We start from the raw sequence: 25,665 nt of genomic DNA, 5'->3' as shown, positions 1-25,665 counted from the left end.
TGAACGACGGAACTTTGAGGAATTTGTTGAAGATCTTTAGATCCAAAATTGGTCTGAAGGTTCCCTCTTTTTTGAGAACCACAAACAGATTTGAGTAAAAACCCTGTTCCTGTTCACTCCCATAACTAGGAGGTCTCGTACACAGTGTAAGAATGCCTCTCTCTTTATCTGGTGTGCAGATAATTGTGAAAGGTGAAATCTCCCTTTTGGGGGGGAAGCTTTGAAGTCTAGAAGATATCCCTGGGATATAATATCCAACGCCCAGGGATCCTGAACATCTCTTGCCCACGCCTGGGCGAAGAGTGAAAGTCTGCCCCCTACTAGATCCGTTACCGGATAGGGGGCCGTTCCTTCATGCTGTCTTAGAGGCAGCAGCAGGCTTTTTTGACCTGCTTACCTTTTTTCCAGGTCTGGTTTGGTCTCCAGACAGTCTTAGATTGAGCAAAAGTTCCCTCTTGTTTATTATTAGAGGAAGTTGATGCCGCACCTGCCTTGAGGTTTTGAAAGGCACGAAAATTAGACTGTTTGGCCCTAGATTTGGACCTGTCCTGAGGAAGGGCATGACCTTTTCCTCCAGTGATATCAGCAATAATCTCCTTCAAACCAGGCCCGAATTGGGTCTGCCCCTTGAAGGGAATGTTAAGTAGTTTAGATTTTGAAGTCACGTCAGCTGACCATGATTTAAGCCATAGCGCTCTGCGCGCCTGTATAGCAAAACCAGAATTCTTAGCCGTTAGTTTAGTCAAATGAACAATGGCATCAGAAATAAAAGAATTGGCTAGCTTAAGTGCTCTAAGTTTGCCAAGTATGTCATCCAATGGAGTCGCTACCTGTAAAGCCTCTTCCAGAGACTCAAACCAGTACGCCGCAGCAGCAGTGACAGGGGCAATGCATGCAAGGGGCTGTAGGATAAAACCTTGTTGAATAAATATTTTCTTAAGGTAACCTAATTTTTTATCCATTGGATCTAAAAAAGCACAACTGTCCTCAACAGGGATAGTAGTACGCTTTGCTAGAGTAGAAACTGCTCCCTCCACCTTAGGGACTGTCTGCCATAAGTCCCGTGTGGTGGCGTCTATTGGAAACATTTTTCTAAAAATAGGAGGGGAAGAGAACGGCACACCTGGTCTATCCCATTCCTTATTAATAATTTTTGTAAACCTTTTAGGTATTGGAAAAACATCAGTACACACCGGAAAAACATCATTACACACCGGTATTTATCCAGTCTACACAATTTCTCTGGCACTGCAATGGAATCACAGTCATTCCGAGCAGCTAAAACCTCCCTAAGCAACACGCGGAGGTGTACAAGCTTAAATTTAAATGTAGAAATATTAGAATCAGGTATCTTCCTGAGTCATTAACATCACCCACTGACTGAAGCTCTCTTTCCTCAGCTTCTGCATATTGTGAGGCAGTATCAGACATGGTTCTTAAAGCGTCAGTATGCTCTGCATTTTGTCTCACCCCAGAGCTATCTCGCTTACCTCTAAGTTCAGGTAGTCTGGCTAATACCGCTGACAGTGTATTATCCATGACTGCCGCCATGTCTTGTAAAGTAAACGCTATGGGCGCCCTAGATGTACTTGGCGCCATTTGAGCGTGAGTCCCTTAAGCGGGAGTCAAAGGGTCTGACACGTGGGGAAAGTTAGTCGGCATAACTTCCCCCCGTCAGATTCCTCTGGTGATAAAAAAATTTAAAAGACAGAAAATGATCTATATTGCCTAAAATGAAATCCGTACATTTGGTACAAATTCTAAGAGGGGGTTCCACCATGGCTTTTAAACATAATGAACAAGGAGTTTCTTCTATGTCAGACATGTTAATACAGACTAGCAATGAGACTAGCAAGCTTGGAAAACACTTTAAATCAAGTTAACAAGCAAATATAAAAAACGGTACTGTGCCTTTAAGAGAAACAAATTTTGTCAGAATTTGAAAAACAGTGAAAAAAAGCAGTAAATCAAACGAAATTTTTAGTGTATGTAATAGACTAGCAGAGCATTGCACCCACTTGCAAATGGATGATTAACCCCTTAGTTCAAAACAAGGATCAAAAAAACGAAATAGACGTTTTTTTAACAGTCACAACCAACTGCCACAGCAAGCTGTAGCCCTACCTTCCCCAATAAACGACTTTGGAAAGCCTTTGGGCCCTTTAGAGATGTCCTATAGCATTCAGAGGGCCTTTGAGGGAATCTGGATGTCTTAGTCTGTAATTTTAACTGCTCAAAAAAAACGTTAAAATAGGCCCCTCCCACTCATAGTAACACAGTGGAAAGCCTCAGGAAACTGTTTCTAGGCAAAATTTAAGCCAGCCATGTGGAAAAAACTAGGCCCCAATAAAGTTTTATCACCAAAGCATATATAAAAACGATTAAACATGCCAGCAAACGTTTTATATTGCAATATCATAAGGGTATTACCCCTGGGAGTAAGCATGATACCAGTCGTTATTAAATCACTGTATTCAGGCTTAACTTACATTAATCCGGTATCAGCAGCATTTTCTAGTGTTTTCCATCTCTAGAAAAAATTATAACTGCACATACCTGATAGCAGAATAAACTGCACGCCATTCTCTCGCTGAAGTTTTACCTCATCTGTGTAATCCCCTCAGATATATGTGAGAACAGCAATGGATCTTAGTTACAACCTGCTAAGATCATAGAAACCTCAGGCAGATTCTTCTTCTATTTACTGCCCGAGATAAAATAGCACAACTCCGGTACTATTTAAAAATAACAAACTTTTGATTGAAGAAAATAAACTAGCTATATTTAACCACTCTCTCTTACGACCTCCTTGCTTGTTGAGAGTTGCAAGAGAATGACTGGCTATGACAGTTAGGGGAGGAGCTATATTGCAGCTCTGCTGTGGGTTTCCTCTTGCAACTTCCTGTTGGGAATGAGAATATCCCACAAGTAATGGATGATCCGTGGACTGGATACACCTTACAAGAGAAATAACAGATTGCAAAAGGCAATTCCCAGACAGAGGGCACACTCTAGGCAATCCAAGCTGCCAGACCTACCCACACGTCTTCCAAAAAAGGGGGAATCATAACCTCCACGAGGTCCCCCAAGAAAGATAAGTGACACCCCGAACCCGAGGTGGAGCAATCCTAGACCCTCTGCTTGTAAGCTTAGATCATGGAGATGACAATGTCTCTCAGAACCCACTCCCAGCCGGGCCAGCCCCAGCAACGGCAGGTCTGAAACAGGGGAACAGAAGAACCCCAAAACCAGCTCAAGAACAAGCGGAAGAATGGCCACAGCCAATCCAACAGAGCATGAGTGCAACTTGACTCCTTAGAACAGACAACAGGACCGTAGACCCAAAGAATCTAGCAAAAAGGTCCAACTTAGTCTTGACACAGAGCCAGCAATACGCCAAATGGAACGTAACCCAGGGAGAAAATCCCTCTCAGCTAGGGAAACTCACAGGTCCCATCTCCTGAACCAGGAGAAGCCTTAAGAAAAGACCACATCTCCCTAAAAAGGAGACTAAGCTCTCACCCAAGAAGGGGAAGGGCTTGCACCCTCCACAAGCCACAAGTTAAAGGAGAGATCAATCCTCAACTCAAAATCCCAGTTGAAAGTGATTCCCCTAAAAACTAGCCTGCTAACACGCAACCAATGTGCAATAGTAGCAGCATTCACCTGCAGAGCAGTGAATTCAATGGATACTACAGCAAGCTGACCAAGGGAAACCGCCTAAGGTGCAACATAAGCCCAACGAGCAATGACAATCAGAATACCTGGCCAACCAAGACCAGATCAAGTAATCAGAGTAAAGGGACATAGCCCAAGTTTCCAGGAACTGGGGAACCCCGAACCAACCCTGGAGCCTACAGGTCCGGTAACAACCCACAACAGGATCCACAAGGGAAAATGCTGAATGCAACCCAGCAACCGGAAGCCCCAGGGATAACAGGTCTGAACCCCCAACTGTTTAGACAAACAATACCCGCAAACTTAACACCCTGTCTGAAAAACAACCCAGACCACAGGGGATACTAATGCAATATCCAGATCAACCCGGATAATGAGAAAAACTCCCAAGTCCCGACCTAAGGAAGAGACCACCCCTTGCCGAAGCCCCACTCTCCAAGGAGCCAAGGTGGTAAAAGTCGTACAACGACGCTAGAGCTTCTAGACTCACTAACAGCCTCAGGACAAGAAGGCAAGGGGATATCTCAAGGTCAAAACCACTCGAGCAAAGCCTAGTCTCCACATCACCTCCGTACAAGCGGATGATCACAAGGAGAAAGGGGCGCAAGCCAACCCCAGTTCCGGGAGGAACCCCAAGCAAACCCAAGGAAACCACGCCCAGTGTCCCTAACAGGGAACAAACATCTCCCAGGCCCCTGAAAGGAGACCTAACATGGAGAGCACAAAGGAAGACCAAAAAGTCTCAGAAAAAAAGCTAGACAGTACACAGTCGATGTGCAATAGCTGCAGCTGATTACATTCTGCAACCCAACCGCTGCAAGGCAGCCGAACAACCCTTCAAACTACTAGCTGCTGAGGACCAAGTCCAATGACAATCCTCGAGTCTTAAAAGAAAAAGGCCAAACCGCTCACTCGGTGGGAAGAAGGCGCTAAGCCCTCCAACTGTCCACCACGTGGGAGAGGAACTCTAAGGTCCGACAATACCAGTCGCCATAGCAAAAGACGCAGCAGAAACTCCACTGACCCAGTCATCCAAATTAAAGGCTATAAGGACTGAGACAATCCTTCCCGTCTTGTAGACCCACAGGTCCTCTAGAATGCTTAGTTGAATGTAAAACAAATGATAACATGAGCACTTGGCACCTCGACCGGACCAGCCAATCAGAACGGCGCCACGTGTCTGAACAGTCACAAGACAGAACCAAGCCCAACAGGACCAGCCTGCACCCGGGTCCTAACCGTCAAGCTGCATACATCCTCCCTCAGAGGGGAAGAAGGGAAAACAGACAAACGTAGAACTAACATGTCCCCAAAAACACACTTCCGCAGAAGTAACAGAGTATCGATCCCAGTTTAAGATTCCAGAAGGAAAATATAAACAAATTAAAAAAAGACATCCTAACCAGATAAAAAGAAAATATAAGGCAACCCATAGGATAAACGCCCAATAAGAAAACAGGCCTACCGCAAGACCAGCCAACGGAGCCCTAATCTTCCAAAAAAACTGGGAAGGATCTCAAGAAAGAACAGTCAGGAGATTACATCATCCCCACATGTCTAATGAGGTGCACCATTCGAAACAGACTAAAAATTCCTGTATCCGAGAAGGATAGGATCATTTAATAACTGAAAAACATGTCTGAGTAAGATGCGAAGGCGCACCACTCTATAACGAAAGGCACAACACTCAGGGACAGTTACACCCACAGGGAACTGTACAGGCCCTCCCCAAGGTGGAAGACCTGGGACAATAGGGCACGAGCACAAACGTCTGGACTCTGCAGACGAATAATCGTCAAAAATATGTGGAAGCGAAAAAGTGCTGCAACCTCTGGGGGGAACACGCTGCCCTGCATGGAGGAATAATCATAAACTGGGTTACCCGCATGTGTAGAAGTATGGAGCGGCAGAGAACTCGCCTCTCGGAGGACGGGATCCCCAGAGGCGGATGGCTCAGCTGTCCCTTGATTCCCCTGATCCCGAGGAACAAAGCACTCTCATATGGCATACAGAACAAAACTGGTTGACATGTGTCAAGAGGCCAATCCGGATTCTTCACCGGACGCAGAATCTGAAAATATAACAGTTTAAGTATCAGAATCCTCCATAACTGAATCTGAAATTTGAACAGTCTCAGCATCAGAATCCTCCATAACTGGATAGAAGATATGCAAATACGGACTAAAGAAGTAAAACAAAAAAGGGCATCTGACACCCACAATGGCTGTGGCACTCACCACTTCCTATGACCAGACCCCTGCGGACTAGAATTTCTCCTTTCCCACACGGTCAGGAATGCGGAAATGGAAGACGGAGTGTAACCACACCCAACCACAAGGTGAACCATATAATCCAAAAAAGCACACCAAACCATGAGGTTGCGTCCCTTCCAAAGGCCTCAATGTTCCAACCACGAACCCCGTAAACACCACACATAAGCAGGTTGAATCACATAACAAACATTATTGTAAACCCCCCTGTTCAATAACCCCCTTCAGGAGATATTAACCCTTGATTCCAAGATACTAAAGGAGACTCACTGAGACCCTTATGTTAAGTTAGACCCGCAAGGTGGTAGCCTCTCGGGAACACATTTGTATTATAGTACATTCATAAATAAAGTAAAATGAAACGATCTTACCGGAATCTACGCTGTGGAACAGGAACACGGCCCTTCAAGTGTGACGGATAGTAGCATTGCCTCCGCCATGGACTTGAGAGAAGAAAGCAGGCAGCGGAGCAAAGTTTGACAACGCCGATTGCTTGAGGAGCAGTTAACATGAGTCGGGATGGTTTCACAGAAAGACTCTTCCTGCATCTCCGGACTCTAACTTTCATCCAAGCCCTCACTGAGAGACTGACAGGATTACTTAAAACTCCTGTCCTATTCCGAAGAGTACTACCCTCCAAAAGAGACAAAATAAATTCTGACACTTCTCTGCCAACCTCCTGGGATGAAAGGCAAAGAATGACTGGGTGATGAGAGGAGTGGGAGGAGTATTTAAGCCTTTGGCTGGGGTGTCTTTGCCTCCTCCTGGTGGCCAGGTTCTTATTTCCCAAAAGTAATGAATGCAGCTGTGGACTCTTTCCATTAAAGATTTAATTTAAATCCACAATTGTCTGTGCTAAATTTTATAGTAAAAGAGAAAAATAAATAAATGTAAGTACATTGTATTGTTTTACTTTTTGTAACTAGACATTTTGTATTAAAACTCTCAAGGTGCTTACTGTCCCTTTAATGTGAAGACAAAGGGGCCTATTTATCACAGGTCTTGTGGACCTGATCCGACAGTGCAATCAGGTCCGCAAGACCTCGCTGAATGCGGAGAGCAATACGCTCTCCGTATTCACCATTGCACCAGCAGCTCACAAGAGCTGCTGGTGCAACGCCGCCACCTGCAGACTCACGGCCAACCCGATCGTACTCGACCAGGTTGAATTGCGGCGATTCCGGTCCGCCTGCTCAGAGCAGGCGGACAGGGTTATGGAGCAGCGGTCTTTGTGACCGCTGCTTCATAACTGCTGTTTCCGTTCGGAGCTTGATAAATGGGCCCCAAATGCTAAAAGTAAGTCCTAGATGTCTGTGGAGTTCTATGGAACTAGGGCTACCATTAGAGAACATGTGACAAAAAATATAGGTACAACTTACTTCTTGAGTTTTTCAGCGGTGTCTTCTGCCTTGTTCCTCTCTATAATATAAACCCTTTCCAGTTCTTTAAATTGTTTTTTTATCATGTCAAGTTCAGCAGCAGCTTGTGAGTGGCTGGCTTTTTCTACTTCAAGTGTCCCTTCAAGATCCCGAATTCGCAACTGTGAAGAAACATTTGGTTTACAAAGGTCAAGATATGATCAGATTCATGTAACATATACTTGTCCATTAGTGAAAAAGACTCATTTTAAATACGATACCAATAAAATTACAATTCTATGTCCCATTAAAGTCTGTAAATACCAGTTGATTGAACCAATTATAATTTAGCTTGTAATATAACATGAACTTTTAACGCATTAAGATATTTTAAAGGATAGCAAATTACAAATGAAATACACTTAAAGTGAATGTGAAGTTTAATGAATGAGTGCCCGGTTTTTGAAAATACTATGAAAAACAAGGGTACTTTCATTCATTAAACGTTACATTGTAGCGGGTTTTTTTTTTGTTTTTTTAACTACTTAGCTTTTTCTTTAGCAAACAAGGACCGGAAATCCTCCGCCCGCAGCTCCTCTGTACTTGCCTCATCAATGACGAAACCGGCTTCTTCCAATCATGGCGTGCACCCCAGAGCATCCATCTCATGAGGCCATGCCGTGATTGGAGGAAGCCGGTTTCGTCATTGAAGTGCTAAGTACAGAGAAGCTGTGGGCAGAGGATCGCGGTCTGGGTTTCCTAAAGAAAAGGTAAGTATTTTTTAAAAACGCAGCAATGTAAAGTTTAATGAATGAAAGTGTCCCTGTTTTTAATAGTATTTTTAAAAACCGGGCACTCATTCATTCAACTTTACATTCACTTTAATAGCTAGTCCCTCTATTTGAACTAACACAGTCTTAGTAACACTAAGTGCCCCGTGTACTAAGCACCGGGTGGACTTGGAAACATGTCCACGCAGCTTTGCGGCCTATGGGAAGCGGACACATTTGCTTGCCTCTCTTTAGCCCTTCTGTATACTAATTTACCTTCTTGCTTGCCTCTCTTTAGCTCTTCTGTAAACTCATATACCTTCTTGCTTGCCTCTCTTTAGCTCTTCTGTTTACTCATATACCTTCTTGCTTGCCTCTCTTTAGCTCTTCGGTATACTCATATACATTTTGCTTGCCTCTCTTTAGCCCTTCTGTATACCCATATACCTTCTTGCTTGCCTCTCTTTAGCTCTTCTGTATACTCATATACCTTCTTGCTTGCCTCTTTTTAGCTCTTCTGTATACGCATATAACTTCTTGCTTGCCTCTCTTTATCTCTTCTGTATACGCATATACCTTCTTTCTTGTCTCTCTTTAGCTCTTCTGTATACTCATATAGCTTCTTGCTTGCCTTTCTTTAGCCCTTATGTATACTCGTATACCTTCTTGCTTGTCTCTCTTTAGCCCTTCTGTATACTCATACCTTCTTGCTTGCCTCTCTTTAGCACTTCTGTATACTCCTATACCTACCTTCTTGATTGCCTCTCTTTAGCTCTTCTGTATACTCATATACCTTCTTGCTTGCCTCTCTTTAGCCCTTCTGTATACTCCTATACCTACCTTCTTGATTGCCTCTCTTTAGCTCTTATGTATACTCATATACCTTCTTGCTTGCCTCTCTTTAGCCCTTCTGTATACTCATACCTTCTTGCTTACCTCTCTTTAGCCCTTCTGTATACTCATATACCTACCTTCTTGATTGCCTCTCTTTAGCTCTTCTGTATACTCATATACCTTCTTGCTTGTCTCTCTTTAACGCTTCTGTATACTCATATACCTTCTTGCTTTTCTTTAGCTCTTCTGTATACTTATATACCTTCTTGCTTGCCTCTCTTTAGCTATTTATCTCACAGCCCTTCAACCCACTTTCTGCCTCTCGTTTGGTCTCTTTTTCACACTCCCAGTCTAGGCCTTCCTGTTACAACTGTCTATTCATCTGTTCTCCTATCGGCTGCTTTCCATTAGGTTTTTGTGTCCCTCAGTCTCACCATTCTCTCTCATTGCAGTATATATCTCACCACTCTGATATTCCCAGGGGTAAAGTCCAGCGGGAACAGAGTTCCTGCACTATTTTTCCAGGAGGAACTAACTTCCCCCTGGACAGAGAACAGAAATACTTCAGTAAACACTGCTGCTGCTGGTGGGAGGAGCTGGAGCACATACTGATTAGAGGGATAGTGAGATCCTCTAGTAATGGGCAGTAACACTTCCTACAATACACTAAATGCAAGCCTGTCAGTGGTCCTGCTGGTTGGAATTCCTTTTAGTTCTTTTGCAAGGGAAATACTTGTGTACACACAGAGGAAAATAGTCCTTGCAAGTTGTTTGTGAAACATCTTGTAGTAGGCTAAGCCCAATTACTTTATTTTATACACCAATAGTATGTGCAGTCTGTTTATCTATGTTGGTGTCTGTATTTCTGTCAATTTCTGGTCGGCAGGCCAGATCCTCTGCAGAATGGTGACCTGTGCAAGATAATGCTGCAGATTCAACCTTACCAGTTTCATCCCAAAGTGAAAGGTGACCTGTTTTGCTTTCAATGTTAATGTGCCTTAATTCCTCCTGCTTCTTCTGTTAGAAACATAGAAACATAGAATTTGACGGTAGATAAGAACCAAAAAGGTCCATCAAGTCTACCCATATTACATGTTACTTTTTCCTTAGGATAGCCTTATGCATGTCCCAGGCATTTTTAAATTCCTTTACAGTCTTTGTGTTTACCACCTCAAATGGAAGTTCATTCCCTGAATCCACCACCCTTTCTGTAAAAAAATGCTTCCTTAAATTTCTCCTGAATCTGCTACCCTCTAACTTTAGATTGTGACCCCTTGTTTTGGCATTTAATTTTTTGTGAAAAATGCTTTCAGCTTCTATTTTATTAAACCCCTTCATATATTTGAAGGTTTCTATCATGTCACCTCTTTCCCTTCTATCCTCTAAACTATACATATTTAGATCATAGAGTCTTTCTTTGTACGTTTTATATTTTAAACCATGCACCATTTTAGTAGCCCTCCTTTGGACAGCTTCTAGTTTATTTATATCTTTCTGAAGATATGGTCTCCAGAACTGTACACAGTATTCCAGATTTGGTCTAACTAATGATCTGTAAAGTGGCATAAGAACCTTGCTATTTCTGATACTAAAACCTCTTCCAATGCAACCAAGCATTTGACTGGCCTTGCTGGCTGCACTGCGGCATTGTGTACCAAATTTTAAATCATCTGAAATAATAATTCCCAAATCCCTTTCTTCTTTAATTACAGTCAGTAATGTACCATTGAGACTATAATCGGCCTTTGGGTTTTTGGATCCTATATGCATAATTTTGCTCTTGGTAATATTAAATTTCAGATCCCATTTATTTGACCAGTCCTCTAGTTTATTAATATCACAGTTCTTTTGATCAACTCCTCCTGGAACATCTACCCTGTTACAAATTTTTGTATCATCAGCAAACAAGCAAACCTTCCCCTTAAGCCCACTTCCAATATCACTTATGAACATGTTAAACAGAACAGGCCCAAGAACTGACCCTTGGGGAACACCACTAGTAACTGCTGACTCATTTGAATGTACTCCATTAATTGAAACCCTCTGTCGTCTATCTTTAAGCCAGCATTCTACCCACTTAACAATCTTAGCATCTATTCCAAGGCAATACATTTTGTGAATAAGTTTGTTGTGTGGGACGGTGTCAAATGCTTTGCTAAAGTCTAGATATGCAACATCTATGGCTCCTCCCTGGCATATTATTTTAGTTACATGGTCAAAGAAATCAATTAGATTAGTCAGGCATGATCTTCCAGCAGTGAAACCATGCTGTCCTTTGTCTTCTAAGTTGTTTGTCTGAATGAAAGATACAAGTCTTTCCTTTAAAAGAGTTTCCATTAATTTCCCTGCAATTGAGGTCAAACTGACCGGCCTATAGTTAGCAGAATCTTCCCTACTACCCTTTTTATGAAGAGGGACTACATTGGCAAATTTCCAGTCTTTTGGAACAACTCCTGTTAGAAGTGACTGATTAAATAAATCAGCTAATGGAGTAGCTATTACGGATCGAAGTTCTCTTAGAACCCTAGGATGAATATTATCTGGACCCACAGACTTATTAACTTTTATTTTTGATAAAGCCCTTGAAACCTCTTCCTCTGTAAAAAGAAAAGTACTACTCACATTATTTACAGTAACATCCCTTAATAGCATCTCACTATCTTTACCATCTGTTGTAAAGACTGAACAAACGTAATCATATAAACAGTTTGCTATTTGTTTATCTTCTTCCACTACTCTATCCTCATTATTGAGTCTAACTATCCCTCTGTTAGTTTTTCTCTTTTTACTGATATATCTAAAGAAGGTTTTGTCACCATTTTTTACAGATAGTGCAATTTTCCTGTAAGTACTAAATCTAATATTAGTGTTCTTGCCTAAGGGATGCTGGCTTGAGAGTTAGAACAAAGGTTCTTAGGAGGTTCCTAAGAACCTTTGTTCTAACTCTCAAGCCAGCATCCCTTAGGCAAGAATGCTACCCAGTGTACCCCATTTTTAATTTTAGGATTAAAAACCGTCTCCTTTTTAGAAAAATATTACACAGCACCTCACTCTGAGAATTATTAATAAGTGCAATTGCACACTATGACTATAAACAGAGAATCCTAAGTTTATATAGTAGTGCCATTAGTTCAGTCTTTTCTAATATTAGTGTTACTTACTTCACATTTACTTGGTATACGCGTTAATGGTAAAAGAAAATGACACTTGTAATTTTACTTTAAATTACATTATCATTGGGGGGGGTTTTACTGCAGAGTGTGTGCATACGCAAACCTTATCAAGATCATGATATCAGATGTTTACATTACAGAGCTTTACACATCCTGAGAGCCAGGAAGTAACATCTCCTAAAATTTTACCAACGCTCTTCACTTTTTGGATTATTCAGCATCATCTATATACAAATGCCCCTGCATGTGTTCTAAAAAGTGTGTGTCTGGTTTCTCAGTATAAGTTGAATCCTAACTTACAAATAAAAATGTCATCACCGCCATGTAAAAATGTAACCATGGGAGCCAAACCCTTCTTTTGGTTCATTATGCAGTCTAATTACAGTGTTCTACCTAGGTAGAACTATGACAATGTCCCACATGCGCATTTACACTAAGTTTAGCCAGCGCAAGTGCATATCTATCTTCTCTCCTGGAGTTTCAGCCATTGCTTTACCATCACCTCACTGGATACCGACGAAGAGGGGTGTGATATAGAAGTGGGAATCGCACAGCACAGCGCTGAAGGCCCGAGAGATGCTGTGGGATTAGTCAGCATAGGAGTTGCATTCTGGCGTTGCATGTATTACTTTTTGACCCCCATTAAATCGCTCGGACTGATAGCCAGAAGTCAATGTAAGATGCCCAAAACAGCAGCTAGATTATGACGTAGCAAACACAATGCTCCTGATTAGAGCAGGTGCACAAAAATGGAGAACTGGATTAGAACATTTCATGCTGAGATTGAGAAGCCAGTATTTAAATATGCTAATTAGGGGATCAGTGCAGGAACACGATTGGAGGAGGGATTACATACTCTGGCCTAGATTTGGAGTTCGGCGGTAGCCGTCAAAACCAGCGTTAGAGGCTCCTAACGCTGGTTTTGGCCGCCCGCTGGTATTTGGAGTCAGTGATTAAAGGGTCTAACGCTCACTTTTCAGCCGCGACTTTTCCATACCGCAGATCCCCCTACGCCATTTGCGTAGCCTATCTTTTCAATGGGATCTTTCTAACGCTGGTATTTAGAGTCGTTTCTGAAGTGAGCGTTAGAGCTCTAACGACAAGATTCCAGCCGCCTGAAAATAGCAGGAGTTAAGAGCTTTCTGGCTAACGCCGGTTTATAAAGCCCTTAACTACTGTACCCTAAAGTACACTAACACCCATAAACTACCTATGTACCCCTAAACCGAGCTCCCCCCACATCGCCGCCACTCGATTAAAATTTTTAACCCCTAATCTGCCGACCGCCACCTACGTTATACTTATGTACCCCTAATCTGCTGCCCCTAACCCCGCCGACCCCTATATTATATTTATTAACCCCTAATCTGCCCCCCTCAACGTCGCCGACACCTGCCTACACTTATTAACCCCTAATCTGCCGAGCGGACCTGAGCGCTACTATAATAAAGTTATTAACCCCTAACCCGCCTCACTAACCCTATCATAAATAGTATTAACCCCTAATCTGCCCTCCCTAACATCGCCGACAGCTACCTTCAATTATTAACCCCTAATCTGCCGAGCGGACCTCACCGCTATTCTAATAAATGTATTAACCCCTAAAGCTAAGTCTAACCCTAACACTAACACCCCCCTAACTTAAATATAATTTACATCTAACGAAATAAATTAACTCTTATTAAATAAATTATTCCTATTTAAAGCTAAATACTTACCTGTAAAATAAATCCTAATATAGCTACAATATAAATTATAATTATATTATAGCTATTTTAGGATTAATATTTATTTTACAGGCAACTTTGCAATTATTTTAACCAGGTACAATAGCTATTAAATAGTTAAGAACTATTTAATAGTTACCTAGTTAAAATAATAACAAATTTACCTGTAAAATAAATCCTAACCTAAGATATAATTAAACTTAACACTACCCTATCAATAAAATAATTAAATAAACTACCTACAATTACCTACAATTAACCTAACACTACACTATCAATAAATTAATTAAACACAATTGCTACAAATAAATACAATTAAATAAACTATCTAAAGTACAAAAAATAAAAAAGAACTAAGTTACAAAAAATAAAAAAATATTTACAAACATAAGAAAAATATTACAACAATTTTAAACTAATTACACCTACTCTAAGCCCCCTAATAAAATAACAAAGCCCCCCAAAATAAAAAATTCCCTACCCTATTCTAAATTAAATAAGTTACAAGCTCTTTTACCTTACCAGCCCTGAACAGGGCCCTTTGCGGGGCATGCCCCAAGAATTTCAGCTCTTTTGCCTGTAAAAGAATAAATACAATACCCCCCCCCAACATTACAACCCACCACCCACATACCCCTAATCTAACCCAAACCCCCCTTAAATAAACCTAACACTAAGCCCCTGAAGATCTTCCTACCTTGTCTTCACCATCCAGGTATCACCGATCCGTCCTGGCTCCAACATCTTCATCCAACCCAAGCGGGGGTTGGCGATCCATAATCCGGTGCTGAAGAGGTCCAGAAGAGGCTCCAAAGTCTTCCTCCTATCCGGCAAGAAGAGGACATCCGGACCGGCAAACATCTTCTCCAAGCGGCATCTTCGATCTTCTTCCATCCGGAGCGAAGCGGCAGGATCCTGAAGACCTCCAGCGCGGAACATCCATCCGGACCGACGACTGAACGACGAATGACTGTTCCTTTAAGGGACGTCATCCAAGATGGCGTCCCTCGAATTCCGATTGGCTGATAGGATTCTATCAGCCAATCGGAATTAAGGTAGGAATTTTCTGATTGGCTGATGGAATCAGCCAATCAGAATCTAGTTCAATCCGATTGGCCGATCCAATCAGATTGAGCTCGCATTCTATTGGCTGATCGGAACAATCTGATTGGAGCTCAATCTGATTGGCTGATTGGATCGGCCAATCGGATTGAACTACATTCTGATTGGCTGATTCCATCAGCCAATCAGAAAATTCCTACCTTAATTCCGATTGGCTGATAGAATCCTATCAGCCAATCGGAATTCGAGGGACGCCATCTTGGATGACGTCCCTTAAAGGAACAGTCATTCGTCGTTCAGTCGTCGGTCCGGATGGATGTTCCGCGCTGGAGGTCTTCAGGATCCTGCCGCTTCGCTCCGGATGGAAGAAGATCGAAGATGCCGCTTGGAGAAGATGTTTGCCGGTCCGGATGTCCTCTTCTTGCCGGATAGGAGGAAGACTTTGGAGCCTCTTCTGGACCTCTTCAGCACCGGATTATGGATCGCCAACCCCCGCTTGGGTTGGATGAAGATGTTGGAGCCAGGACGGATCGGTGATACCTGGATGGTGAAGACAAGGTAGGAAGATCTTCAGGGGCTTAGTGTTAGGTTTATTTAAGGGGGGTTTGGGTTAGATTAGGGGTATGTGGGTGGTGGGTTGTAATGTTGGGGGGGGGTATTGTATTTATTCTTTTACAGGCAAAAGAGCTGAAATTCTTGGGGCATGCCCCGCAAAGGGCCCTGTTCAGGGCTGGTAAGGTAAAAGAGCTTGTAACTTATTTAATTTAGAATAGGGTAGGGAATTTTTTATTTTGGGGGGCTTTGTTATTTTATTAGGGGGCTTAGAGTAGGTGTAATTAGTTTAAAATTGTTGTAATATTTTTCTTATGTTTGTAAATATTTTTTTATTTTTTGTACTTTAGATAGTTTATTTAATTGTATTTATTTGTAGCAATTGTGTTTAATTAATTTATTGATAGTGTAGTGTTAGGTTAATTGTAGGTAATTGTAGGTAGTTTATTTAATTATTTTATTGATAGGGTAGTGTTAAGTTTAATTATATCTTAGGTTAGGATTTATTTTACAGGTAAATTTGTTATTATTTTAACTAGGTAACTATTAAATAGTTCTTAACTATTTAATAGCTATTGTACCTGGTTAAAATAATTACAAAGTTGCCTGTAAAATAAATATTAATCCTAAAATAGCTATAATATAATTATAATTTATATTGTAGCTATATTAGGATTTATTTTACAGGTAAGTATTTAGCTTTAAATAGGAATAATTTATTTAATAAGAGTTAATTTATTTCGTTAGATGTAAATTATATTTAAGTTAGGGGGGTGTTAGTGTTAGGGTTAGACTTAGCTTTAGGGGTTAATACATTTATTAGAATAGCGGTGAGGTCCGCTCGGCAGATTAGGGGTTAATAATTGAAGGTAGCTGTCGGCGATGTTAGGGAGGGCAGATTAGGGGTTAATACTATTTATGATAGGGTTAGTGAGGCGGATTAGGGGTTAATAACTTTATTATAGTAGCGCTCAGGTCCGCTCGGCAGATTAGGGGTTAATAAGTGTAGGCAGGTGTCGGCGACGTTGAGGGGGGCAGATTAGGGGTTAATAAATATAATATAGGGGTCGGCGATGTTAGGACAGCAGATTAGGGGTACATAGGGAGAACGTAGGTTGCGGCGGTTTACGGAGCGGCAGATTAGGGGTTAAAAAAAATATGCAGGGGTCAGCGATAGCGGGGGCGGCAGATTAGGGGTTAATAAGTGTAAGGTTAGGGGTGTTTAGACTCGGGGTACATGTTAGGGTGTTAGGTGCAGACGTAGGAAGTGTTTCCCCATAGGAAACAATGGGGCTGCGTTAGGAGCTGAACGCTGCTTTTTTGCAGGTGTTAGGTTTTTTTTCAGCTCAAACAGCCCCATTGTTTCCTATGGGAGAATCGTGCACGAGCACGTTTTTGAGGCCGGCCGCGTCCGTAAGCAACTCTGGTATCGAGAGTTGCATTTGCGGTAAAAATGCTCTACGCTCCTTTTTTGGAGCCTAACGCAGCATTTGTTTGAACTCTCGATACCAGAGTTAATTTTATGGTGCGGCCAGAAAAAAGCCTGCGGAGCGTTAACAGCCCTTTTACCGCCAAACTCCAAATCTAGGCCATTATGTGTAAATACAGCCTATATTTATGGGCGGTCATTACGGCTGTTTACAAGAGAAATAAAAAATATAATTATAGTAAACATAAAAGCTTCATTTCAAGGTAAGAATTACTCAGTTATAAGCTGTGAAACATTAAATATGTGCTAATGTATTATTTATAATCTTACAAAAGTAAATATTTCTAACCTTTTAATTTTTATTAAAAAATTGCAAACATTATAATAATGTGAACTCCATTACTGAGAAATTGTTCATAGATAAGATGCAAGACTTTTAAGGACCAGAGTAGCTAGAAAGAAAAGGATCCTTAAAGGGACAGTACACTGTAAAATAGTTTTTATATTGATGCATTTTCAATGACTTGTTATACCAGCTGCAGAGTACAAAATGTATAAGAAATTGCATTTTCCGGTTTAGTTGTGTATATGAAGTAGCTGGTTTTGTGCTATTAAACCACAGCCTATTACAAAGGGTTGAGCTTCAGGTAATATGTCTCATTATGTTATCACTTTGTGTACACACACTTGCTTCCTTATCTTATATTTGTCTGCAAAACCAAAGCTTAAATACATAGAGAGAACAATAGAAAATTATTTTATTACTTAACTATCCTTCACCCCACTGTGAGTGTAATTTCTTCTGCTGGCTGTGTTTACTTAGGCTATTCAACAGCTGAGACTCCAGTGTCAAAACTTTCAGTATAGGTTGAAATACAAGCTAAATCAGGTATTTCAAAGGCCAACATAGGGGTAAAAGAGCTACTTGTAATTAATTTAATACACTCCAGCAGGTAAAATGGATCATTGGGAACAATTTAAATGGGAGAACATTTTTGGGTGAACTGTCCCTTTAACCGGAGAACAGCTTGCTGGAAGGCAGCTTACATTTTTTCAGCCGGTGAAGGGCCACATTTCATTCATATTCTTGTTGTTGGTTACAGTGTGGTGAAACAAATTACACTAAGAAGCATCAATTTATGGTTTGTATTTTTTGCAGTTGAGAGAAACAACTATTTTTTTTATTAAACTGAAGGTTGCAGATGAGAAGAGTCCGAAGCTCTTTTTGTGGGAATTTTTAACTACCAAAAGTAAACAAAGAGAAAATTTTGTTGTCTGTAACATAGATGAGGAAGGAGCATCTCTCAGCTCCCTCTGGTCAGTACGGCGAGGTCTCTCAAATACATTTTTAAATGTAAATTTTAGCCTGAGAACTGTTTAGCTCACTACAAAGGGCACTGCATGTGAAGGAGAGAGCTCTACATTACAATATAAGCTTTAAAAAAAATCCTAAAGATTTTATGTGATCTCTCCATACCGGCAAGTTTTTGATCATCAGGCCCCTTATGAGAATGGGCCAGTGACACATGAAACGGGCTATGCCTAATCCCTCGTTTATTTTCTACAAAAGTATTTATCCTATTTGTAAATATGATTTCTAAAACCTCTTTCTCTCTGCAATGTCACAAATAACTACTGCTAAACTCCTTTCACTTAGAAAGGAAGAAATTGTCACAAATAATATAGAGTCCTATCTAGCAACATTAAGAAATATTGTATCTAACACTATGGAAATGGAAAACTTAGTGATAGTATAAATAAAAACATTCAAACATTTACAAAACAGTTCCAGAAATCCTTATCATTTTCAGTGAGGTCACAGAGTTGAATTAAAATTACCTGGATAATTTCAGAATTAAACTTTGACTCAAGATGGGCTGCTCTTTCAGCTTCAATATTTTCATCCAGTTTCTTTGCTTTCAGAGTTACTGCCTGGTAAAATAGAAATCACTGAGTGAGCAGATACTAATGCTTTTAATGCCCACTCTCCCTATAATCACAACAAAGTATATTAACAGAAACACAAGAGGGGCAGTTTAAGCTATGAAGTTGCCACATAGATGTAATCGATTTCTAAACAGATGACTAGGCTGCATATAGAACCAATGAAATACAAGGAGACTCAGTAAAATCACATTTTCTTTCTTGTTTTTGACTGTGTAAGTCACACTGGGTACTGAGGATATAAAGGCAAGGTAAATCGCAATATTTCTATTAGAAAAACATTGTCTGAATTTACTTTCATTATGCTTTAAAGTGCATCAGTTTTTCCATCAACAGTCATTATAGGAAAATCATTCTTTGCAATAGGACGTTGGAATACTAGGTAGTTTAGATATGAATATTATTGGAAATACATAAATTTATATTGTTATGTATCTATTAGATGGAGATTAGAAATGAATATGTGCATGGTTGTTTAAAATACCTGTTAAATAAATTATTACAACTAAGCTGAATCAGTGCTAAACCACCTTAAAGGGACAGTCTAGTATAAATTAAAGTTTCATTATTCAGATTGGACTTGTAATTTTAATCAACTTTCCAATTTACTTTTATCATCAAATTTGCTTTTTTCTCTTGGTATTCTTAGTTGAAACGAAACCTAGGCAGACTCATATGCTAATTTCTAAGCCCTTGGAGGCTGCCTCTAATCACATGCTTTTTAAATTCCTTTTCAACACAAAGATTGAAAGTACACGTGGGCCATATGGATAACACTGTGTTCAGGCACAGGGAGTTATTTAAAGGGACACTAAACCCAAACATTTTCTTTCATGATTCCGATAGAGAATACAATTTTAAACAACACTTGAATTTACTTCTATTATCTAATTTGCTTCATTCTTTAAATATCCTGTGTTGAAGAAATAGCAATGCACGTGGGTAAGTCAATCACACAAGGCATCTATGTGCAGCCACCAATCAGCAGCTACTGAGCCTATCTTTTCAGCAAAGCATACCAAGAGAATGAAGCAAATTAGATAATAGAAGTAAATTGGAAAGTTGTTTAAAATTGCATGATCTTTCTAAATCATGAAAGAAAAATTTTGTGTTTCATGTCCCTTTAAGATTTAGCACATTACAATGCTAAATGCAAGACAATAGATAGTAAACAGTCACAGTCATGTGATCAGGAGCTGGAAGAATGTTCTTAGATACAAGGTAATCACAGAGGTAAAAAGTATATTAATATAACTGTGTTGGTTGTGCAAAACTGGGGAATGAGCAATAAAGGGATTATCTATCTTTTAAAACCATAACAATTCTAATGTAGACTGTCCCTTTAAGGGAAGTCTAATTCCTTAACTGTAAATGTGCTAACAGAGTTCATGCTTTTTTGTGTATTAGTTTGGGTCCTTTTGTTCCGGGGAACAGGGAAAGACATAAAATACACTCATCTGACAAAATAAAGCTGCATTATTCATTGTAAATTCTTCTCAGAAATGAAAGGTACATAATCATGTAGTTTACAATTTGTGTTCAATGCCCTTATAAGGGCATTTTTATTTAAATAAATAGAATGTATGATCTCATTAATGCTGTGATGTACAGGGAGATACTTATCCATCATGTAATACTATCAGAGAGGAATCTGATTGGTCCCAAATGTATTCTACAGACAACAAAAGTAATTAAGAGCTATCTTAAGTGTAAAGAATAAAACGGATGTGATGATGTTATGGTCCCCTCAGAGTCATAATCTCAACATTATCAAGTCTGTCTGGGATTACATGAAGAGACAGAAGCAACTGAGGATGCCTAAGTCCACAGAAGAACAGTGTTAGTTCTCAAAGAGGTTTGGAACAATCGATCTACTGAGATCCTTAAAAAAAAAAAAAAAAAAAAAAAAAAAACTGTTTGCAAGTGCCCCTAGAAGAATAAAATGCTGTTTGGAAGGCAACGGGTGGTCACGCAAAATATTGATTTGATTTAGATTTTTGTTCTGTTCACTCACTTTGTATTTTGCTAATTGAAAAAAAATAAACTATTAACATTTCTATTTTTCAAAGCATTCTTACTTTACAATTTTGTTTCACATCTGCCTAAAACATTTGCACAGTAGTGTATATAATGTTTTCTTTTTTTAAATAAATATTTACCATTTTACATACTTTGGCTGGATCATAAGAGGATTGTAAGATGGTAGCTACGTATGATCCGAGAATAATATCTCCATATAGAGCATATTTGCCCTATCACATGCGAGTTTTCAAGTATATACTGTACTAAAAAGGTTTTCCGATACTTTGCAATTTTCCACTCCATGCACAAAGCTCTAGATTTATTGGTGTCTAAACTCTGTGAGTCTGTATGTCACCACCAGTTGTTCCACATGGCATCATAGTAAACGCCACACAACTCCTCTGTCTCTTGCCACCATCTACTAGTTTGCCAATTACTTATTGTGTTCAAACCATAGCAGCACCATTCCATGTATGAGTTGTAGATGTTATTAAAAAGCAAAACTGCAGTTTTAACTTATAAGTCATAGTAACATAGTAGATAAGGTTGAAAAAAGACTGAAGTCGATCGAGTTCAACCTATATAAATCTAAAATACTTAAAAAAAGCTCCAGTTAAGCTTAAATAACCCCACTAAAAGGTGACCCATTAAATACTAGCAATCATATCCATGAATTTTGTTTATATACAGAAATGTATCCAGACTATTTTTAAATGTATCTAGAGTATTGGCATTCACTACCTCCTTTGGTAATGAGTTCCACAATTTTATTGCTCTTACAGTGAAAAAATGTTTCCGTTGCAGGAGATTAAATCTCCTTTCCTCCCACCTTAAATTGTGACCTCTTATCAGAAACAATTTTCTAGGAATAAACAGAGCTTCTGCCATCTCTGAATATGGGCCTTGAATATATTTATATAGAGTAATCATGTCACCTCTCAAGCGCCTTTTTTCTAAAGAAAACAGACCCAGTTTGGCTAGCCTCTCCTCATAGGTTAATTTCTCCAATCCCCTTATTAGCTTTGTGGCCCTTCTCTGAACTTTTTCTAGTTCTGCAATATCTTTTTTTTGCGATTGGTCCCCAGAACTGCACTCCATACTCAAGGTGAAGTCTTACCAGGGCTTTATATAGTGACAGAATTATGCTTTCCTCCCTTAATTCAATGCCTCTTTTAATACATGCTAGTATCTTATTAGCCTTTAAAGTCGCTGCCCTGCATTGTGCACCCATCTTTAGCTAGTTATCTATTACTACTCCCAAATCCCTTTCCTCCTCTGTTTGGCTAAGTCTTGTCCCATTTAAAAAATACGTTGCCTGCTTATTTTTACTTCCAAATGTAGAACCTTGCATTTTTCCGTATTAAATCTCATTTTCCATTTACTTGGCCATACTTCTAATTTTTGCAGATCCCTCTGTAATGAAAGTTCATCCTGCTCTGACCTAATGACCTTACTTGACTTAGTATCATCTGCAAAAATAGAGATGTCGCTATTTAATCCTTGCTCCAAGTCATTTATAAAAATATTAAAAAGAACAGGGCCCAGTACTGATCCCTGGGGGACTCCACTGATTACCTTTGTCCAATCTGAGTATGATCCATTTACTACTACTCGTTGCTCCCTATCTTTTATCCAGTTATTTATCCATGAGCTAACATTTTCAGCTATTCCTAGTCCCTTAATTTTGTGCATTATATCTCATGTGGCACTGTATCAAATGCCTTTGCAAAATCTAAGTATATCACATCAACTGATTCCCCTTTATCTATATTTTTAAAACATTGGTCTGCTATATTTAGAATTCCACATAAGATTTAAATTACTCACCTCAAGTTCTGCCTTCAGTCTCTCTTCTCTTTCAAGGCAATAATCTAGTTCCCTCTTTTGGTGTTTTAAATTGTCCATGAAGCTATTCCTTTCAGTTTCCATCTCATTTAATTTCTTAGTCAACTCTTCTACCTTATTGGTTTGTGTCTGAAAGGCAAACAGCATCTGTGAGATTTAACATACACACACACACTATATATATATATATATATATATATATATATATATATATACACACATACACACACACATACATATACACACATACAGTATATCCAAATAATAAGAGTATTGCATTGAGCAATGATACTTTATTTATTTTATTGGACTAACTATACATTTATAAGATGACAAGCTTTCAGAAGAGTGTCTTTCATTTTCAAGTCTGAAGCAATACTGACCAATTTGATGGAATTTACAGATTATATCTTAAAACACAGGCTAAAACAAAAAGTGTTACAGAGGTCTGAATGCAGGGGGAGGAGGGGTGTCGTAAAAATCATGATGGGGGTTTAGGAGACAGGCCGATAGTGTCCGTAAAAGATTACAGGCAGGGGATACAATATGGTAATATACTGACATAAAGTTATATATCAACATAGAATCCATATGAATAAAGATGGGAAATTAGGTATACAGGGGAATATAAAATAATCAAAAAAGGAGAAAGGAAAGAAAGAAAAAAAAAGGGGGAATAATAATAATGACAAAAGTGTGGAGATAGGCTTACCTGCGTACCTATGCATAGAGAGTGTGGAATATACAATGTAATTGACTACAGTATATGAAACTACATTACAAAAAATTCTGATAATGGGTTAAGAAACCAGAGTCCACATTTAGTCCAGAATTTAGCAAGCTGAAGTGCATTATCATTTTCATTTAATACATACATACATATACACACACACACACGATATAGGTCAAAAGTTTTAAATAAAAAATAAGTGTTAAAAAAAGGCATGAAAAACAAACAGGTCATCAGTGTAAATACATAGAAGTAAAACAAGCCTTTTTTATCTATACAGATATACTAATGTCTTAAAGTGTTTTGCTAGTGTTCCTGTGCTGAGATAATAAAACCACAAGATGGCACTACAAGCTAACTTTATTTTCTTGTATGTTTCTCTCTTACAGTTAAAAAGATATTATAGATATATATATATATATATAAAAAACAATTGTGCTTGACCCACGCACCCTAGAAGGCCAAAAAGTAATGGATGGGTTTAAATAGATGTGTTTAGGGATATTTGTAGTGGGGGCTCTAGGGAGTCAGACTAAGGGTTAAAATGTTGAGGTGGAGCAGGGTCAGTATCATTTTGAAAGGATGGTAGGAGACCATGTTTTTGTATTCATCTAATAAAATGCTTAACACAATATTAAGTTTTCTATAACGCATTCAATTTCCAAGGCAAACCATTCGGTTTCAGTCTTGACGTGGATAACCTTATTTTAGATTATAGAGGCAAACTGCAGACTTAAAAACGATGATCACTGGTTCTTAACGAATATAGTTACCAATGTCAGTGAGTCAGAAACACCCTGAAATCTGGTCAGAGCAAAAAACACCAGACGGCTGTACATGTCCATTCAAATTCCTTTTGACCCATTAGCTTGCGTCCATAGACAAGGGCTCGGGTTTTAGTGCATAACTCACAAATAGTCACGAGAAGTGGTGCTGGGTTAGTGGTCTCCCTGAACATTCACCAGGTATAATCCAATCACTAAAATCTGGTGTTTATACTTCTTTTTTATAGTGGCTCCATTTTAGAGAATTTTTGCACTCAACCTAAGTCTATATTTGAGGATAATATTTCTATACTTTAGATTTTATGTGAGAAAAAAAAAAGAAGAGAGAAAAGATTACAAAGTATCAGGAACTGGGCAGCTGAGGGTTGAGTCAGAGAGACTTGTGGGTGGGATCTATAAATAAGGGGCGTGGCAATGTATTGTCTAGTTTCACTTTGTTGAAGATGCAATATGAAGGTCCCTCAGTGTCACTGTCAGACTAGAAATCTGAACAATTCTAAACATATTGGCAGCAGTATGACGTTATAAAGGAGACGGGTGGAGACAGTGTAATACCTTGCAATATTATAACTTTCAGTTATTTATAAATGTTACTTAACCCCTTCATGCCGGAGGACAAGTGTTGAGATTGGAACAAATTTCTGATGTAAACACTTACTGGAAAAATAAAATTGTGTGATCGTTGATGCTTTCACGTGATTTCAATGCCGGAATCAGATTATGGGGGGACTGCCTGGGCTGCTAGGCACGCCTCCCCCAGTCTGATTTTTCATTACTTAAAAGGAGGAGGATGCAGTACACTATGTAAGGAAGAACGTTCCATGCCGTCCTAACGGCATAAAGCCCAGCGCTGTTAAGACGATATGGAACACCCTAAAGGCATGAAGGAGTTAAGTTATAGAATTAATTTGTACTGGATAGCTTAACATAAATTGATTTCAGAATTTGTGAAACAAAAATTGAAAAATATATCACCTACTTTTAACTTAATATTAGCTTACAGGTGGTGAGTAAAATCAGCCGGGTGGTCTGCCCATTAAAAAAAGTAAAACACAATAAACTAGATCCCATTGAGGAATTCTAGTGGATGAAAAATGCTCTTCGCTTAACTTTCAAAAGCTAGATTTGAAGATGTCACACATTGTCTGCTTACTTCTACCCACAATACCTTTGGTTTGCTGTACTAGAGTTCTATACCTTTGATTTGCTGTACTAGAGTATTATACCTTTGGAATTAAAAATTAACTGAGCCTTTACTTACCTGGCTCAGCCTCTTTGAATCACTAGATCTATCAGTAATTAGATCAGTGTTTATTCAATCATAAATATACACAGAACCATCGCTGACCATTCATTGCAAAACCTCATAATGAGACGGTAAGGATGAGCCTGGATACTGCATTTACACTGAGTTTTGTGAGGACTAACAAGGAAGACAGTGTTGTGCTGGGAAAAGTGGTGCTGGGTTAGTGATCTCCCTGAATAT

At 39.4% G+C, this 25,665-nt stretch overlaps 1 protein-coding gene across 1 annotated transcript in view; it reads right to left on the bottom strand.

Moving 5' to 3' along the window:
• CCDC171 (coiled-coil domain containing 171) overlaps nucleotides 1-25,665 on the bottom strand; it is an 849,190-nt gene that overhangs the window by 778,529 nt on the left and 44,996 nt on the right. The window contains 3 exon segments of the mRNA XM_053700001.1: nucleotides 7,328-7,488; nucleotides 18,693-18,785; nucleotides 22,647-22,793. Of these exon segments, the coding sequence (XP_053555976.1) occupies nucleotides 7,328-7,488; nucleotides 18,693-18,785; nucleotides 22,647-22,793 (401 nt within the window).

This window comes from Bombina bombina, chromosome 2 (genome assembly GCF_027579735.1).
Source record: "Bombina bombina isolate aBomBom1 chromosome 2, aBomBom1.pri, whole genome shotgun sequence".
NCBI classification, from domain to species: Eukaryota; Metazoa; Chordata; class Amphibia; order Anura; family Bombinatoridae; genus Bombina; species Bombina bombina.
The sequence above is the reverse complement of the archived record's forward strand: the minus strand, read 5'-3'. Positions and strand labels throughout refer to the sequence as shown.